The 19,167-nt window shown below is 44.6% G+C and overlaps 1 protein-coding gene across 8 annotated transcripts in view; it reads left to right on the top strand.

The window, feature by feature from the left end:
- The window catches only part of LOC146176375 (ras-related protein ORAB-1-like), a 47,964-nt gene that overhangs the window by 10,029 nt on the left and 18,768 nt on the right, over positions 1 to 19,167 (top strand). For 2 of the 8 annotated variants that reach the window (XR_014701524.1, XM_084582714.1), the window contains exons 3-5: positions 1,994 to 2,066; positions 5,271 to 5,318; positions 7,636 to 7,683. Coding sequence is in view for 6 of the 8 variants with exons in the window: in XM_084582714.1 (XP_084438840.1) it covers positions 1,994 to 2,066; positions 5,271 to 5,318; positions 7,636 to 7,683 (169 nt within the window). In the remaining 2 variants the exon portion in view is untranslated. Of the gene's footprint in view, positions 1 to 1,993; positions 2,067 to 5,270; positions 5,319 to 7,635; positions 7,684 to 10,712; positions 10,809 to 13,533; positions 13,666 to 15,483; positions 17,611 to 19,167 lie in introns of those variants that run through there. The other 6 variants (XM_084582710.1, XM_084582711.1, XM_084582712.1 and 3 more) reach the window with 6 other exon arrangements.

Raw genomic sequence — 19,167 nt, forward strand, 5'->3', positions numbered from 1 at the left:
GTGAGGGCAGTTCTCTCTTCTAAAAGGTGCCTAGCCACAACGTTCCGCCTACTAATAGGTCGTTGTGGCCTTATAGTGAAATTACTGACGCCTCCCACGGGGATGAAGTATCTGTCCCTAGGGGCCTCGGAGCAGTATTGATTCGGTTGTCCCATACCATGATCTGTTTCGCTTACATCTTGTTTTCTAGTATAGCATTCGCATTTTTGGTTATTTGATAATGTCTCGTATGGGTGGTATGATGGCCAGCTTAAACAGCTCTTAATTCCTAGTGTACTTAGGAAGCCCAGTAATGTTGCGATGCCTTTTAGATGTCTTTGAGGTCGCGATCAGAAAACTCATACGCGGGTGCCCCGTACAGAATCCTGCTGACAGCACCCGCTACAGACAGTGTTTGGCACGATTTTTGCCGGGCTCCACCGTACTTGTTTGAAATCCGGCGAATCATATATGCAACATTGAAGTCCAGTTACGCTGGAATGTACGAATTCATTTACGAGGACTGTTGAAACTAGAAATCTGTGCCTTCAAGGTTTGTCTATCCGTTTTCAGACGTTTTCTACGGTGTCGTGCAGCATGCGTCCCCTTAGGTCCGCTCTAGCGTATCCCCAATTCGGGTGCTTAGCACTGAAGTCTCCTCCCACCAGGATGGGGAGGCTTCCTGCCAGGGCCAGGACCCTGGCGAGCCACTCGTATGAGTCGGTATTATGACTGCCAGTGAGGGACCTATAACACACGGAGATTCTCCATGGGCTGCTGCCCAGGAGGATATAGCTTAACTGCGACTATTTCTCTAAACTCATTACTTGGGTCAGGAATTTGTAATTCGCTTGCTGTACATTCGTTGCTTACAAGGTGAGCAGCTTGACCCTGTCCATGTTGGTTTCCTCTGCTCTGATGAAGTATGGGAGGGTGCTAAAATGTACGGTAACCTCGAATAGTGCAAAGTCCCTGATTCCTTGCAAAAAGATGACCATAGGCTTCAATTTTCTGACTTGTTTCCTTAGGGTAGGTCCAGTCTGTGTGAAACTTCTGCAGTTCTCTTGTAGGCATATTGGTCTCACTTTTATTGTGCTTTTGCGGGGCTTGTGTCTTTTTAGCTCATCGTTTTGCCGTTGGATACTTTTATGCAACTCTGTAAAAATTGCTGAGTCTGTATTGCGTTTGTTATCATTTGAAACTCGTTCCGCAGGCTATGTTCTAGACACTGTGTCTCGTTGTGTCGCTCTTTCCTCACGATGCTCAGTATTTGCGCATACGCCGATTCTTGTGCGGAAAGTGCTTTCGTCGCCTAATCAGTCTTTCATCATCATCAAAACGTTTATTTCCACCGAATCAATCAGTCTTTGTCTTTTGAGTCATTGACGTTTCGGTGTGTAGGGGCTTTAGAGAGTTAGCTTTTGTTTTACGACTGGACGACCATCCGGGCCGGCTCTCCAAACGCACGCGTTCCATCTACCCAGTGGGCGTGACTGCAACACGCTACCGCTGCGTCTGTGATGCATGGATGTCTTGTCCCTGAGGTAGCCTTGCAAGAACTTTCTTCAGCATTTCTCTAAGTTGCCGATTTTCTTTTTGCGACTCTTTCAGTTTTTGTTGATTTTGACAAATAGAAATAAACTAATGTATTAATACAACTAATTAACCAAGCAATTGAAAATAAAGAATGAAGAAGTAAAATAAAATTTCATTAAAAACTAAAATTTACAGAAACGTCGCAGCAGGGCTAATGATTCTATAAATGCAGCTTTCCAGTTGCCTCTAAAGCTTTTCTCTTTATAGTTGACCACAACAGGGATGAGACATTTGGTTTGACTTCCAAGCCGTTACCTTCCGCGCCTGTGCAGCTTGGTTTAACAAAAGCATTTGCGTCGTAGCACATAGAGAGGCTAGGTCATACTGGCGTCATATACACTGGCATGTGTGTCGTTGTAACGTGTCCAAGAATTTCAAAATCTTATAATTCTACCTTCTTCGTTTGATTCTCTTGCAGCGACAATGAATTTATAATTTTGCTCATCGGCGATTCCGGAGTGGGCAAGACATCTTTGGTTAAAAGGTTCAGGGTAAGCAAGCATTCTACCCTACCTGAAGGTGCAGCGCGTGAGAGGCTTATGGAATATGTTCGAGTTCTAAGCTCCGGAGTAAACGATGTCGAGTTTTGAGTCACTCGCTCTATTTAATGCAAGTAAAAACTTTCAGGCTAGAAACCTCGAATGATGAAAGCGCCTTCTTTCATTGTGCAAAAGCCTGACAACTTTTAATCTCTAAGAACGTGCGGAATGTTGAACCCGTTATCGCATATGATTTTATCTCGTATCAGTCGTCATGTCGCATGAGCTGGTGTCATGTGGCGTAGATAGACCCTAGTTTGATTTTTCTGCTACTGCCAAGTCTTGTATTGTAAGCATTGTATCTTTTCCTTGTAGCTCTATGGCTGTACTTCCGTGGGTCCTAATGAATATATACTTCATAACTTCACTCTTTACTCCGCCTTGGAATATTAACCACGCTGCACCGAGGACAGTATAGCTTTTTCGCTACTGCAACATAGCCAGAGTGGTTTGTCTTGCGACTTTCGTTTGGCCCCTTAATTTTACATAGAATGCTTGAACCCATTTTGACCCCGAAGTGGTCCCTCAGATGTTACGGCACTCAGTTTGAATGCAAGGCGTTCGATCTCAGCCGGAGCGGCCATGTTTTGATGAAGACGAAATACAAAAACACATATTTTATGCGTGATGCCTATGCATTTTGATGAATCTCAGATGACGTAAACTAATCCAGAGTTGCCAACACACGTCATTGTTCATAACCAGAGTCTGTTTTGGACGGTAGTGTTCAAACTACCACTAAAACGCCTTTGTTTCAGATGTCCTAAAGTCGAGATAAACTCTCACCTTCGATCCTTCCAAAATTACCTCTTACCCAAAAGCTCCAACTGTTCAAGAAAGAGACAAACTCACCCCTTGGCATCGTTACTGTGGACAGTCACTAAAAGTGGCGGTCCCAAAAATCAACGGCCGCACCTGGCTTTCAAACCCACGATAGCACTGCTTTTATAATCATTGCTTATCTCTTCTATAAGTGCTGTACTGAACTCTTGTGTTGCCTCTCACATCTGTTAATCGGCGTACCCTATGTGGTTTTGTTCAGAGTTCAAGAAAAACATGAACACGGAACAGAAATAGGTTTGGTTTGGTTTGTGCGATTTGAAGTCCCAAAGCGATTCAAGCTATGAGAGACGCCGTAGTGGAGGGCTCCGTAAAAGTCGACCACCTGGGGTTTCTTAACGTTCACCGACATAGTACAGCCCACGGGCGCCTTGCTTCTCGCCTCCATTGAAAAGCGGCCACCTCGGCCGGGATTCGATCCCGCGTCCTTGGGCACAGTCACAGTAGTCGACCGCCCTAACCAGTACACCACCACAGAGGGGTTGAACAAGGATAAGAGTGAGCAGCAAGGCAACTCGTCCAGTCGTGAATTATGCGGAGGCAGTAGCTGTGAAAAGAAATGAGGAAAAATTGCACAGCCCTCAGGATCGATAGATAATTGCACGGACGTCACAGCAGAGACGGTGATGATGGGCCGATCACAGCTTTCGCTGTGCGCATTGTGGCAGGTAGTAATAAGTGGGTTGGATAGCTGCACAGCTTTTCATTGTGGTCTCTATCCGTCAAAACGGCCGGTATGACGTAATTAGAAGCTATTCATAGCGCTGTCAGCCTAAGTCCAGAGTTTCAGGTTTCAAAATTATTTTGCACCAGACATTTTTATGAAGAAAATATCACCTTGTCGCTCGCAGTTGCATATTTTGAGATTCCAATGTTATAAATTACCATAATGGCTGCATTAAATATATGCCTCGCGCATCACGAACAGTTTCATGAGCCCTTAACTAGGTACAGAAGTCCAAAACTGTCACTCCACGCAAGGGGCCCCGCCGGGGTGGTGCAGTGGTAAGACGCCCGACTACTGTCCGGAGTTCCCGGGTTCGAACCCGACCACGGCGGCTGCGTTTCGATGGAGGCGAAACGAAGTGGCGTCCTTGTGCTGTGCGATGTCAGCGCACGTTAAAGATCCCCAGGGGCTCGAAATTACTCCGTAGCCCTCCACTACGGCTCTCCTTTCTCTCTTTCCACTTTCACTTCTACCTTGATCCCTTCCCTTACGGCGCGGTTCAGGTGTCCACATAGCAAGTGTGACAGATACTGCGCCTTTTCCTTCGTGTGAACCAATTATCTTATCTTATCTTATCCACGCAAGGAGAAGACTGCCTCTAATTAGAGTTTTATGAGTGATAAGCGCCGATAAAATGATTTTTATAGCCTGTTTGCTTAACAAATGTATAAGTTATATACACGGCAAAATCAAAGCGTGGGCTCATATAACAGTCCCGCCGGGGTGATGCAGTGGATGCGGCGCTCGACTGCTACACCCAAACATGCGGGATCGAATCCCGGCCTCTGCGGCACCTTTTCGGTGGAGGCAAAAAACAAGGCGTCTGTGGGCTGTGCGATGTCAGTGCACGTTAACGAACCTCAGATGGTTCAAATTACTCACTCCGGAACACTCCACTACGGCGTCTCTCATAGTCTGAGTCGCTCTGGGACGCTACCCCACAAACCTAAACCTTGTTCTGCCGAAGGAGTATGGCCCATATCTCACGTCACCCCTTCTGTGAACGAGAACTGCCTGCTCCCTTGGCGGTAGCGATGAAACTGACTCACCGTCGAAGATGAGCAAAGGTATCTTTGCAAACTATGTACAGGTATGTAAATCTACACGGGGGCCGAGTACTCGTAGTCGCACAGCGGCGGCCGGCGAGACTACGATGCATCCCTTTCTTGCGAGCGACACGGCACTCGGCGCACGCTAGTGTTGATCTTGGTATCCAGAGGCAGCACGTGACAGCAGCTCGAGAGGTCCAATCAGTGAGCGAGCTGATAGCTCGCTTCAAACCTGCCGCTGCGCGAAGGCGACTCGCCGCTAGGGGACCGGCCCCCGGTGTCTGGCATTTCAAGCGTGTTATGTTGATTACGTTGACCGCCTATGCTTCCTGGCAATGTGCCGCTGTCTTGAGAAACAGCACCAGAGCTTGCGAAAGGGGTGTTAGCAGGAGAAACTTGATGCTTGGTTAAGCCCAATCCGGGCGGCTGCCCGGGCACAACCTAGGCCTAGTGATCTAACAGTTCGAAGAAGGTAATCGCCTCTTCGTGAATTGCTTTCCTTTAGACTGAAGGTTAATATTCTTCTTACTCTAATTGCAGGAGGATACTTTCACCCCCAATACCCTGCCCACAATGACCATCGATTTTGTAAGCATGAATCTTATTTCTACTCACTTAACACTCCCGTGAACAGAATAGCTATTTGTTGCAAATTATTTTTAAAGTGTGTTTATATTCAATCCAAGCACGAAAGCTGTCTACCGAATGGCGATATTTTCGCCTCCTTTTCTTCTACCGCGTGCATCTTCATGTCATTAAGGCCTTGCGCACAACTGACCAGAAACGAGTGCTCTAAATATAGAAGTCAGTTAAACTTGTTGAGCAGATATGACTTTGTTGAGAACATGTTTTTACCACAGATATGGCATTTTTGAGCAAAACGTGTTGACCTGATGTGAGGTTTGGAAGGTATCGGCAACAGGGTCGCCGAAAAAGGCGCAGATCGGTGTTAGTTGGATATATTTGGGAGACCACTTTCTCCCCTAGCAAACGCGCTTTATTTAGGGCGGAAGGAGAGTCAAAATACATACTGCATTCAAATCGTCTGTATGGAACTAGTAATAATGTTTTATGTTCACTCCATTGCTTTACTGATAAAAGCTCTTGGTGAAACGTTCAGAGCACAGGAAAGTTTGCTTTTATATACAACACCGCGAATTTCGCTATTCCATCTCTACCGTTCTAAGTAGAGAAACGTAAGCACTCTAGAACTCTTCTTCCAAACATTAGCAATTCTACACACAATACAAAAGCTCCACTACACTTCCTAAAAGCTAAAGCGCACCTGGGCTCGAAATTTCGCCTGTATGTTACTTTGTTTTCACACACCCCTCAAAGAAGCAATGCACTGACGTGATCCCTCTGCGCGTCCAAGTACGAGCTGCTGGTGCGCCACGCTTCTTATTTTGCTATTATTATAACTTAAGCTCTACTGCAGCGGTGGCGTCCTCGAGCGCTGGAGAGCCGCGGTTCGAATCCCGGTGCCGCGCAAATCCCTACGGGATAAATAAAAAAAAATATCCGCTTGGTATTGGAATTGCATACACCAGTTTGGGGTGCGACCTACACCCCAGGAAAGACACTCCCTCACAAGAAGGGGATTTGGCCATCCTGGTGTAGTAACTGGCCACAACCCCCCTATAAATAATCTAAAAAAAAAGCCGGCCCTCGGTTCCCAACGGCTGCGAAGCAACTGACCACGGCGGCGGCCACGCCTGCAACGCAGCAAAGGGTGCTGCGTTCCAGCGACGGACAAGCCGCTATTGGAAACTGACTCTGGCAACGTTTAATGCTAGAGCCGTAGCTAGTGAGGTTAGTTTAGAAGTATTGTTAGAGGAATTAGACGATATGAAATGGGATTTGATATGGCTTAGTAAGGTTAGGTGGTCAAATAAGGCATATACTATACTGAAGGGCGGACTTGTGTTATCGAGGTTTACTGGAGAGCCGAGAACTACGAGTACGGTTCCTTGTAAATAAGGATATATCCGATAATATAGAGGAACTCGATATCGTTAGAGAGAGGGTGGCAGGCATCGTAATTAAGCATAATAAACGGGGTGAACTGAAGGTTGTACAGGCCTACGAGCCTGCATGGAGTCATGATGACCTGGCAGTCGAAGCTTCCACGAAGATGTAGAATTAGCAATGGGGAAAGTAAATTCGCAGTATACATTACAAATGAGTGACTTCAATGCCAAGGTGCCAAGGTATGAAAAAAGCAGGCTAGGGACCAGACAGTGGGTACTATGACATTGATTATAGGAATAGTAGGGGGGGGGGGGGGAGTTACTAGGTTTACAGAGCGCAATACCTTAAGAATCATGAACACCTCTTCAGTAAATGGAAGAACCAGAAGTGGACATGGAAAAATCCTAACGGGGAGACTAAACATGAAATTGACTTCATACTGTGTTCTAACTCGGCATTATGCAGGATGTAGAAGTGCACGGAAAGGTTGAATGCAGTGACCACAGGATGGTAAGGTCTCCCTCTCAATACAGTAGCAGATATACATCGACCACTTGCGGGTATTTTCGTGCACGCCAGTATAGCTATTGCACACGGCGACTTTTTCACTTGTTTTGCATCGGCACGCTGCCTTTTGCACACTTGTTATTTTATTGGTGAGCCCTCTTTTGTTGCACATGATAATAACGCACCAAACTGAAATATCCCAGCTGCTATGCTATGAAATGCAAGAAGCTTAAAAAACAATGATCTCCACATGGCAAGGCCTTGTTTGAATAAGTCAATTCCACCGTATACGTTTCCTCCTGAATACATTTTGTTGGCTGTTCTTCACTGTACTTACATGGCAGCCGCACACAGCAATCCTATGCACAGATTGGATCCCTCCATCCACCCGAGGCTAACAGCTATTCTTTTTTTATTTTTTCGACAGTACACAAAGGCTATAGAACTTCACGGGAAGACCGTCAAATTTCAAATTGTAAGTATTGATTTGGAGTACATGTATTCGATTTACTGAAACCGCGCTCTCAGCCTGCATGAGTTTAGCTTACACTGGAATTTGAAATCATTGCTTTAGATTCGTGATGTGTGAGCTGCTCTTAACTGCCGAGCAATAATTTCAGGGCGAAGAAATGAAACCTGAAATCTTGTGACAACACGGATAATAGAATAAATTCAATTAAATTAAGAATAAATTATTTGATACTTACGTTGCCTCTAGGCGCCTACATGTACGAAGATCTAAGCGTAATATATTTTGGGATAACAAATTGAACAATAAGAAATGCCATTTCTTATTAAAACATAAAATAAAGGTCAAACTTACAGCACACGTCAGCAGAGCATGTTTTTAGGCAATCGTGTCTGCGCTGGTGGTGTATCCCTTCTTGTTATTTGTGTTCTGCCAAGTGTACGCTGTATTTTATCAGGAATTACTGCCCATTCTCATGACAGTGAATTAGACCTTGTATAGTTTGCTTTGTCCCTTTAAAAGTCAACGCCCAAAGGCAAGCTATCCTACTGAGTAATAGCACGAGGCAGGATTTTGTAATCATAAAGCGATGAATGGCACTTTAAATACTTGTGTTTGAAATATTTATGATGTGCTGAAAATACGACATTTTGCAACTGCAAAAAAGTATCTGCATAATTGCGATACCACCTAAGTGTGAAATTTTGGCGCAGCTATCTCAGATTTTTTATGATATACTGTGGTATGCAGTGCAGTTACTAAGCGCTCTTAATTCTTCTGAAGAACCAAAGAGAGAGATTTGCCATGGCACGTGACTGTATTTCGTTTAGGTAGAACGACAGGAAGAAGATGGCTACACAGTACCAAAAAGAGCACTGAACAAGGGTAGGGGGGAGGGGGGGGGGAAGGGGCGCAGTTCGCAGGTCGCGCAAACGTTTCGACTAGTGGACTTGTCTTCGTCTGGGCTTCTGTAATGGCTGCGTTTGGACGAGTTGGTTAGATTTGTTAAACCTGAAAAGCGCACAAAAATACACGGCCAACGGCAAAAGACGGACACACGATCGCTTACTTCCAAGATCATTACATGCGCTCACGCTCGGATAGCCCTCCAACGGCTTTCTTTTGTTTTGTAAGAGGGCCCTCCGTACATGGAGGGGGCTCTCAAATGCCATGTAGGGGGCAACGCCCCTACCCTCTGTAATATTGGCAATAAATGTTTCTACCACCACCACCACCACATCCAACTGATTTTATTTCATGCGAGAAGCAGAATATTTGTACTCTTTAAGTCACATTTGCATGCAAAGCTGAAAACTCAGAGTGAAAAGAAAAAAACATTATCGGGCTGTACATGTAAAAGATGCAAGATGTGCCATCTCTTTCTCAGACAGCATAAGCGACGCACCAGTTACACAATCATCGCCAGTTCGTGCAATCTCAATCGCCTCAACAATTTCGGCGTTATTTTACATTTGCTTTTATAAAGAACTTCACATTGATGGAAAGAGAGGACGACAATCCTTCTTGTTTTTGTGCTTGGAACAATGTATGATCAAGTGCCCCCCCCCTTTGTGCGTGCGTGCGTGCGTGTGTGTGTGCGTGCGTGCGTGCGTGCGTGTGGGTGCGTGCGTGTGTGTGTGTGTGTGTGTGCGTGCGTGCGTGCGTGTGTGTGTGTGTGTGTGTGTGTGTGTGTGTGTGTGTGTGTGTGTGTGTGTGTGTGTGTGTGTGTGTGTGTGCGTGTGTGTGTGTGCGTGCGTGCGTGCGTGCGTGCGTGCGTGCGTGCGTGCGTGCGTGCGTGCGTGCGTGCGTGCGTGCGTGCGTGTGTGTGTGTGTGTGTGTGTGTGTGTGTGTGTGTGTGTGTGTGTGTGTGTGTGTGTGTGTGTGTGTGTGTGTGTGTGTGTGTGTGTGTGTGTGTGTGTGTGTGTGTGTGTGTGTGTGTGTGTGTGTGTGTGTGTGTGTGTGTGTGTGTGTGTGTGTGTGTGTGTGTGTGTGTGTGTGTGTGTGTGTGTGTGTGTGTGTGTGTGTGTGTGTGTGTCGAAGATTTGTGTGGTTCCGTGTGCAACCGCTCGCTGCTTTGTGCATGTTTTGTGTTTGTTTTACTATTCTATGTATATGGGAGAGGCATGTGTGGTACAGCGATTCGCCAGTCCATTTCAAAACATGGCTTATTATCGCCCACAGAGTTCCTGTCGTAATTGGTCAACGGACTAGACTCGAAATTTTGGAAAAGAGAACGAAGCAAGCGGTTTTGAGGTGACTTGTAGGGAGGTTAGGTTGACGGAGGTCTCCAGAGACTCCGGCCTAAAAGTGTAGCAGGAGGCCACGGCCTCATTCTGTTAGCCTGTAATCTCCGATCATCCACCCAGTTGCAGTTTAGCTTTATATGTTGTGATGCCGCATCTGATGACATTGTTGTAAACATATGCTGTAAATAAATACGTATGGTCCGCAAGGAACGGTCTCATCTCCCCGCCGCAATGTGTCGCCGTGCCATGGACACAGCGGTGTCACCAACACCACTCCCAACCTTAAAGACGTCCGAAAGAGAGAAGAAGAAAAGAAAGATAGCGGACTCCAGTGCCATGATGTCAGAGACCATTTAACAATTGCTGCCAAATTCGCAAGGGCCTCCTACACCGTTTGACGTAAAGCAAGTATGCTGAAAATAAAATTCAGTAAATATGAATAGGGTTCCAAACGAACCATAGAATTTGGCTTTCGAGACGAGAACGCTACCGGTAGAATACGAAGGTTGATTGGTTCAAGCTAAATAAAAATGGGCATGGTGAATGCGCGATTTAGCTGCGATAGTGATAGTAAAAAGTAAAAAAGTGAAAAGAATAAAATGATTCATGCTTTAACCTTTGCAGTACATGGGCATTCTTATGTGTCCTCTGTGTAATTTTTTGTGGCCGGCTACACACGTCGAACCATGCAAGGTTGCAAGATATGAAATTCAAGAGTCAATTCCACATATCGAGAAAACCATCATATTCTATTCCTTCCCTTCAAGCGTGTTTCTCTTTCCACTTTAGTGGGTTGCCGAAGGCCAAGGAAGGGTCCTAAGCCTCACAAGAAGCTTCTTTCGACACATAAATGGCGTCATAGTGGTTTACGACGTGGCAAACCAGGTACGTGCAAACCTTCTTACGTGAACTTCAAGGTACAGGATACCCCTTTCATTTTGACAGTAGCAAAATCGCATCAGGTTTAAAACCATAAAAAAGGACCACCATCACCACCACACTCTCTCATCCATGCAATGCTGCCTCTTTGCTTTCCACGTTGTGGCAGAAAGGGTGATTTTTTGTCGTTTACTCGGTGGAAAAAGTACGATGCAGGTAAATTTCAAGGACAAGAGAAAAGCAGCAAATGTGGACGAAAACAGTATGACACGAGTCAGAATGGCACACAATGCGAATGTGATAAATAGCCCTTACACATAACGTACTCAGTTTGTTACTACTGTTCATTAGCAGAACCAGTGCTATTATACAAGGTGTTGCACAATTAGACGCGCGCTGTAGAATGCTTCTCCCAGCTAAACCGCGGAATCCTTGCAGTTCAGATTTCGCACAGAAATCACATTTTGTCGCTAGTATTTTTTCATACTAAATTTGTTTGGGGTACTTGCCTGATTCGATCAGAAGAAGTCAGATGTTCCCATCGCCTGCGGCGGCGGCGACGCCAGACGAACCGCTGCCCCAGCGATGGGACTGGTGGCGCCACCTCATGCTGCTAACAACAACTCTGTAGCAGGAAAAGAGGGGGCGAGCGTTTCTGGCAGAATTTTTGAGTTGTTGTAAGCAGCATGAGGTGGCGCCACCAGTCCCATTGCTGGGGCAGCGGTTCGTCTGGCGTCGCCGCCGCCGCAGGCGATGGGAACATCTGACTTCTTCTGATCGAATCAGGCAAGTACCCCAAACAAATTTAGTATGAAAAAATACTAGCGACAAAGTGTGATTTCTGTGCGAAATCTGAACTGCAAGGATTCCGCGGTTTAGCTGGGAGAAGCATTCTACAGCGTGCGTCTAATTGTGCAACACCCTTTATTAAATGAAAAAATGTCTGGATGGAATGCAATCGGAATAAAACCAGCATATAAAAGCTTTATTTTCGCATTGACATAGTAGGCCAGACAGACAGAACCTTTTATGAAGCGTAGCTATTTTGGCCGAAGTTTCAGCTGCGCTCACATCATAATTAGCCGACTTGTGCCGACAAGTAGGACAAAGGCCTCTCCCATACCACTCCAATTACCCATACTCGAGCTTAGACACTTTCAAGGATTTTCGCTCAGGGATTATGTGATGAGCTTTATATCAGTTAGATGAAGCAGACTTCGATATCGCAGTGTGCCGTAGCAAAAGCTAATTTGTTTGCCATCCAGCCAAATTCAGTGTTGGACAGCTGAGCCTGACCGTTGAGGCACGTTCAGAAATCAATATTTACGTGCAAAATGTGGATGTATTGATGGGCGTGTATATGGCGCATTTAGTATTTGGAGTTATCGTGTTGATAAGTAATAAAAATAAAGCCCTAACATCAGCAGGTGTCTCTCACTGTTGTTAAGCATATCTTTAATGCTTTCATTATAAATGCCGTGAGGTGGCCGTCAGGCATGTTGACCGTGCGGCTAAAATTAAAAATAATAAATCCAGTGGCGTTGACGAAGTGTAATACTAAGGATGCTAGCCGTTGGTTGGTTGGTTAACAGGAAGGGAAAGGCGCGGTAACTGTCTCACTTGTTTTCTGTGGACACCTCAACCGCGCCGTAAGGGAAGGGGGGAAAAGTGGAAAGAGAGAAAGAGGAACCGTAGTGGAGGGCTACGAAGTAATTTCAACCACCTGGGGATCTTTAACGTGCGCTGACATCGCACAGCACACGGACGCCTCTTCGTTTCGCCTCCATCGAAACGCAGCCGCCGAGGTCGGATTCGAACCTGGGTATTAGGATGCTAGCGGTGTTGTGGAAATTGAATTCCGATTACAGACGCGGAAAAAATTAAACGGAGCACGCAGTTTGCTTCTAAACTTTTTCTCGCGTTGCATAACTGAAACTGGCAGTCGTGGTATACGCGCACCGGTGATAGACGTCAGTACCCTTTCACGCGAACAAATATTGTTTTCTTATCTCCAGTCCAGAAGGCATCATTTTAATTTGAACAAAAACGCGTGCTCCGTTTACTTATGTCCGCACCTATACATCTCCAGCGATCGGCAAAATGCGCATACATAGATTTGCATACTACTCGCCAAAAAGCGCACTTACTACCAGCTACTTCAAAGGAGCAATCTGCCCTGTAAGAATTGCGGCCATCCTGTAGGTGCAATAAATGTCATGACGATGGGAGTCTTTCAGAAGGGTAGAAGCTGCTCGATTCTGGCTGGTATAAGGGTTTATCTTTGCTAAAATACGTGTTCAAGTATTATAATATATTAAATTGGTTTTGAATAGCTGAAATCGCATCAATTAATTTATTTGGTACTTCGTGGCCTCGTCTGTGCCTTCCAAATTTTCCTAATTGAGGCAAACTGCCACGTTAAATTTGTTCTCACCTTTGCGTGCTAAATTGATTGTCATCTATATATACATATACATATACATATATATATATATATATATATATATAATAAATTTGTTCTCACCTTTGCGTGCTAAATTGATTGCCATCTTTATTTATATATATATATATATATATATATATATATATATATATATATATATATATATATATATATTTTTTTTTTTTTCATTGATCCGAAATTATTTCAATAACACTTTTATCTCCACTTTCATGGTTATAAAATAGTCGATCTCTATCTGCTCGTGCTGTGTTGTCAATGTCCTTGCAGGAGTCTTTTGAAAATGTGAAGAATTGGCTCCGTAAGGTGGAAAGCAATGCATCAGAGCACGTGAGCAAGCTACTCGTTGGCAACAAGAAGGACTTGACGACACGTAAGGTGGTGGACTACAACACAGCGAAGGCAAGTAAATTGCTGCACACAGCTTAACAGTGATCGGCTTCTTATCATATATTGTGAATTTAGAGACTGCCATCCTTGACGCCGCTTGTACCATCCTTCCGCAAGGCATGATCTCTGAAATGCACTCTTCTGGTTGTGAGTTAAAAGCTACCGAGAAATACAGTTCGCTATTGCCCACCATAAGGCTGCTCAAACTACATGAAGCGGCCACTTCTCCATACAATGCATGAGCTGCCCCGTTTTCAACCGTATCACTTATCGGAAAAGCTTTACGACTTTACGGCCTCACAGCTGATCTCTACGATCGGCTCATCAAATACAGTGGCATGTAAAAATTAACAACGTAAATGACTGGTAGCCGCCAATATTCGCAACTTACAAAGTAACAAAAATTAGCAAAACATGCATGTGCTAGGTATATCCCACATGTCGTGCTAGGGCAAGATTGAGAAGGAAGTATTCACTTGCAACGAAGCATGTTTTGTTTTCGGTCGTGCCAGTCGTCGCTGACTTGTTACAATATTTTTTTCTCTCTACATTATGAATATCTATGAAAGGCAAAAAAGTAAAATATTTAAACGCGATATTGTTAAGGGCCCCGTGTCGCGGAAAAGCTGGTGCCGGCGTTGTAGTTGTAACGCTAAAACTTGAAGAAAATAAAGAAACAACAAAAGTTTTGCGGAAACACGCGGGATCAAATATGGTTCCTTCGCAGTGCGATGCGAGCACGCAACCACTCCGCCACAGAACACTTTTTTGTCTTTATGGCCTTTATTTCACAACCAACGCATGACGACCACACAAATGCATTGCTCATCTCCGAATAAAGGTGGACCTAATGTATGCATTGCCTTATGACTGTCAGCTAATGTTTAGGAGCGTCATTAGAAACTAATTACGGAAGTAATAGTTAATCGAGTAGCAAAGAACATTTCCGCTTTGCTTACCTGTGATGCGGCGCTCGTGCATTGGAAAATTTATTCGATCGAACGGCACTGCCGCAACAAACAGCACGAGGCGCCGCCCGATTATACAAAATAGAGTACTTGACGCGGCTATGTGGCGTGAGCTGTCGTCATCCATCCATCCGTTGTGTGTAAGCAAGCTAAGTAGACAGAGGTGCTTCTAGAACACTCTGGAACGTGTGTGCGATGGGTGCGGTGCCGGCAGTGCCTCTACTAATGCAAAGCGCTCGTATGAGTCGTCGTCTTCTGCGAGTGCCGATGGCTCATCAACGTCTCCTCCTGCTCGGCGAAGCGCATAAGAAAGCGAGGCTAACGAGGCCCGATAAAGGTATCTCGTCGAGCCCTTAAAGGCGAACCTTAAGCCTCCTCCAATCTCTTCTGCTCTTTTTTTTCTAGTAATTTGAAGTGTGAAATAAATTAATTAATTAAATTGGTTCACAGGAAGGGAAAGACGCAGTATCTGTCACACTTGCTCTGTGGACACCTGAACCGCGCCGTAAGGGAAGGGATGCTGAAGTGTGGATGCAAATAGACATTTTCTACATCCTTAATTTTACGGCGAACCGGACCCAACCTAGCCGGTCACCTCAAATTACTCAGAGACGGCGCTGACGGCAATGACGTTGTATTCCAGTACCACCGCCTGGCCACTGCGGGTTGCATATACGTCCCGTTTCTCGTCGGTGCCGCCGCTTACCTTTTCGTTTTTCAAAAAGAGTTTACCAAAGCTTCCCTCGATAAATAAAAAGTTACCTCGCTCTTTAAAAATAATTTTACATCACTATCTGAGTTAATTTTTGACAGTAGTGTGTGCTGACTTCTTCTTTCTTTAAAAAACTGCGTTCTTTCGCAGGATTTCGCCGACAAGCTGGGAATCGCATTTCTCGAAACGAGTGCCAAGGACGGCACCAATGTAAAGCAAGTCTTCACTACGATGGCTTCCGACATCTACAGCCGCGTCAGCCCCCCGATCTCCAACGAACATACGCAAGACGGTAGTGGTAGTATCAACCTGGGAGTGTCCGTCAAACCGTACGGCTTCGGTCGTTGCTATTGAAGACATGGATCTCTTCTCCTTAAGTCTAGGCACAAAACGCACAAGCATCCAGTCTCTCGCATCTTCTTTTCATCTCATATTCTAACAGCTAGCACACACCGCTGATGCCTATATGAGTAGGTACAAGAAAACAAATCATGTATCCGATAACAACACATTGTAACCGGTGGTGAAAAGAATTTATATAGACAGAAACTTTAGAAAATATTTTAGTAGGGTTTTACATCAAGAATGAATGAAAAATAATGTCACCGAGCTACACTTACAAGTGATTCACATTTCAGGGCCTCAACAATGGTCACTTCCTCTGTGTGCGTTGAGTGAATATTCATTTTATTATATATTTGCGAAGCGGGTTGCTAAAACTGAGAATAGTACCATTTTTTTAAAAAGAACTGCTGACAAGATGTTTCTGTTTAATTAGGCAGGCCCTCATTTGCTCCGCACTCAATTTTTTTAATTTTATGCTCCTTGTAACGGAATCTATCTGCAGCAACTTTCGAGCATCTCTCATGCAAATTTATTGTCAAGTAGGGCCTCGCTGCAAAACGGATATAATTTTGTTGATCACTCCAAAGTGAACCACTTAGAGAGTGGTGTATTGTAGATACTTCGCAGCGCCCGTCGGGCTGTAAAACGTACTGAAGGTTTCTCAATACAATGCTTGTAAAGCTTCGTCAAGACAAAAACTGTTTCTATTATGCATCTCGTCTGTCTGTGACTGCATATATATGCACACGCAAACTCATGCGACTGCTACAGCACTTGCCCATGGAGCACATCAAGCAGAGCAGGTGAAAAAGAAAAAGATCGTGTCATCTTATTTTCAAAAGGCACTGCGGGCAGTACATTGAGAACATTATTACAGCTTGATGCGAACTACCTGACTGTTTGGCAACACATTCATTGAATCCATCGACTTTTGATCCATAGACAAAATATTTTCTTCCTGTTCATTAGCCTCATTTGTGAATCTGCACTTTGACGACACATCACGGAGCGGTTGCAACGTTGTAGGGTTACTTTATATTCACCATCTCAAGAAACCGTGTTGTCGATTACGAAACTGGTAACGGTGATATGTTTTTCTCAGCTTCTTTCAAATGACGCGATGGGCAGAATATTTTTCACTGGTAGTCAAGTCCGATTGCTCCCATCTCACCTCCAGTAGCAAAAAAGTACCCGGTAGCTATGGTAGTGTGTTTTTCTCGTACGCAGATCGTGTTAAAATCTTACATTCCGCGAGAACACTTTTTTTTTTCTTTTAGCTTTGGAACAAATTGGCATCCAGGTACATCAGCGATGCAGAAAGCCACGTTAGCTACCAGGCCACTACTACAGGGTCTTGAATATTTGGGAGCTGGGATTTAAAAAATTCCTATGCAAAATCTACAACCCCATTCGAGCTGAAATAACGTTCACAAAGTAGCAAAATATCGTCTACGTTATCTGATAAGTGATTCAACATCGATACTTGCCTATATTTTCCGAAATCGAGAAAAAACTGCTCTCGGAGGCGTGCACAGTTTTCGCAGAAGCGAGTCGAAAAGCTATTTTGACATGGTGCGCCATCTGTCGGGCAGGGAGGCAAGCGCGCCAACAGCCGGGATGGAGCTTGTCTCACTGCTCGACAGAGCCAGCTATCTGTGGTTTATGAATCTTGCGCGGGAGTCATGCTGCTTTTTTTTATTGCTTCCTTTCTTTGCTTCTTTATAACCATACCTGTACTATCTGATTTGTGTTCGCATTGTAATTTCTAAATATATGTCTTGATTTTGTTCAGGTTCAGCCGACTGAAACTTCCAAGTTCTATCAAAATTCACGAACATCGCAGTCACTAGTGCCATGATGTTTGGCACATCGTGTGTTCAGCTCAGGTTCAGATATTCTGGAATTTCGGACATCAAACTTCGTAGGTGTTGAAGTGGGGGTGCAAGGGGGGGCGGGTGGAGAGGGGGACAGCAGCCGTTCGCCAGTGGAACGCGTGACCAAACGACTACTTTGACGTGTAACCGATAGGTGTGGACGCTTAAACTCCTTATTTCCTTGCACGTAGTTGCTGAGAAGCGTACGGTGCCTTGTTACCGTTTACTGATATTCGTTTAAAGAACTGAGAGACAAGACAGTGCACATTCTCGACGTGCGTGACACAGTCTGGTGGATATGATATAACTGATTGCAGCTCTATTTTCTGGGTTATTACAAAGTTAAACTAACTTATCAACTTGTAAACTCTTCAATTAGGAGACACAAATACGTTTCAGAATGGGACCGCTAAACGAAAGGTTTAATATGCCTTTATCGAAAATATGATTCGAAATAAATACGGATATTAAAGGTCGTTCTGTCTGTTTTCGTGCATTATTAGTTTATAAAAAAGGTGAGGCTCGCAATTCTTATGTATCAAATACAGACCCATTTTTGTGCATTTGCTGACGTGGAAGAGGCTGCTTTAATCTGCACCGTGATACTGAGCGCAGTAAGCCTACTTTACTATATGCGGTGCGGAAAAGCCAAACTCAACGAGCTCACATATTCGTATGCTTGACGTCCCATACTTCGAAACAGATTGCGCAATAAGAAAACTTTAAAAGTTGGCTTAACATGGGCTTAACATCGCCGAAGATGTTATGCCCGCGACGTGAGCGTCTCACTCGCGAATGTTTTCTTTTTTGCGGCGCTACCCTTCTGCAAATAAATATAACGCCCTAAGAGGTGATAAGCAATTGCGATTACAATCCGAAACTAAATTCTGTAGTAGATGCTCCGGACACGAACGCACTACATACCTGCAGCTACGCTTATTGCAGCCGCGCTGTGGAGGAAAGAGTTTATAATCACTTTTTTTTTTCTTTTTGGCACCACTTCACTTTAAAAAAAAAAGCCAGCATATCTCACTGAGAAAGGGTAAACAGTGCATTCTGAGTTGTTTTTGACCTCAGATGTTTTTATATTTAAGCGCGTGCCCATCTGACCACACACCGGTAAGAATTTACCAAATATGTATAAATTCCCTGGCTCAGTTCCAGACTAGCGATGAATTCAGTTTCAATTTGTTTACATTCGGAAAATTTTTCAAAAGCGCGTGCAATCGGAAAACCCTTCAGGTGTTTCCATGCATATCGTACGGTCTAAAATTAGACGAAGGATAGGAGGAAGAGAAATTTTGTTTTACCGACGCAGCACGAACAAATAGAAAGAAATGAGGCGAAGTTACACATAAGTCTCCTGGTTCTAATAACTCCACGACCTGTGAATGCGCACGCGACCTTCCGTGAGGACTTTCCTCTTTGTTTATTCTCCTAAGAACTTTGGTATTTCGTCGATTCGGACCCGAGATGTGGAACCACGTAGACGCAGTTCCTCTTGTGTGGCATCCTTCAGAGAGGCGATATGCTCGAAACACCAAAGGAGGTCGTGCAGGCCTCATCGTTTCTGTAATTCCTGCTGACCGAAGCTCTTCAGTCGAATGTGAGGAGG

The sequence above is a fragment of the Amblyomma maculatum genome, chromosome 10 (genome assembly GCF_055883805.1).
Source record: "Amblyomma maculatum isolate TAMU_Amacu chromosome 10, ASM5588380v1, whole genome shotgun sequence".
Classification (NCBI taxonomy): domain Eukaryota; kingdom Metazoa; phylum Arthropoda; class Arachnida; order Ixodida; family Ixodidae; genus Amblyomma; species Amblyomma maculatum.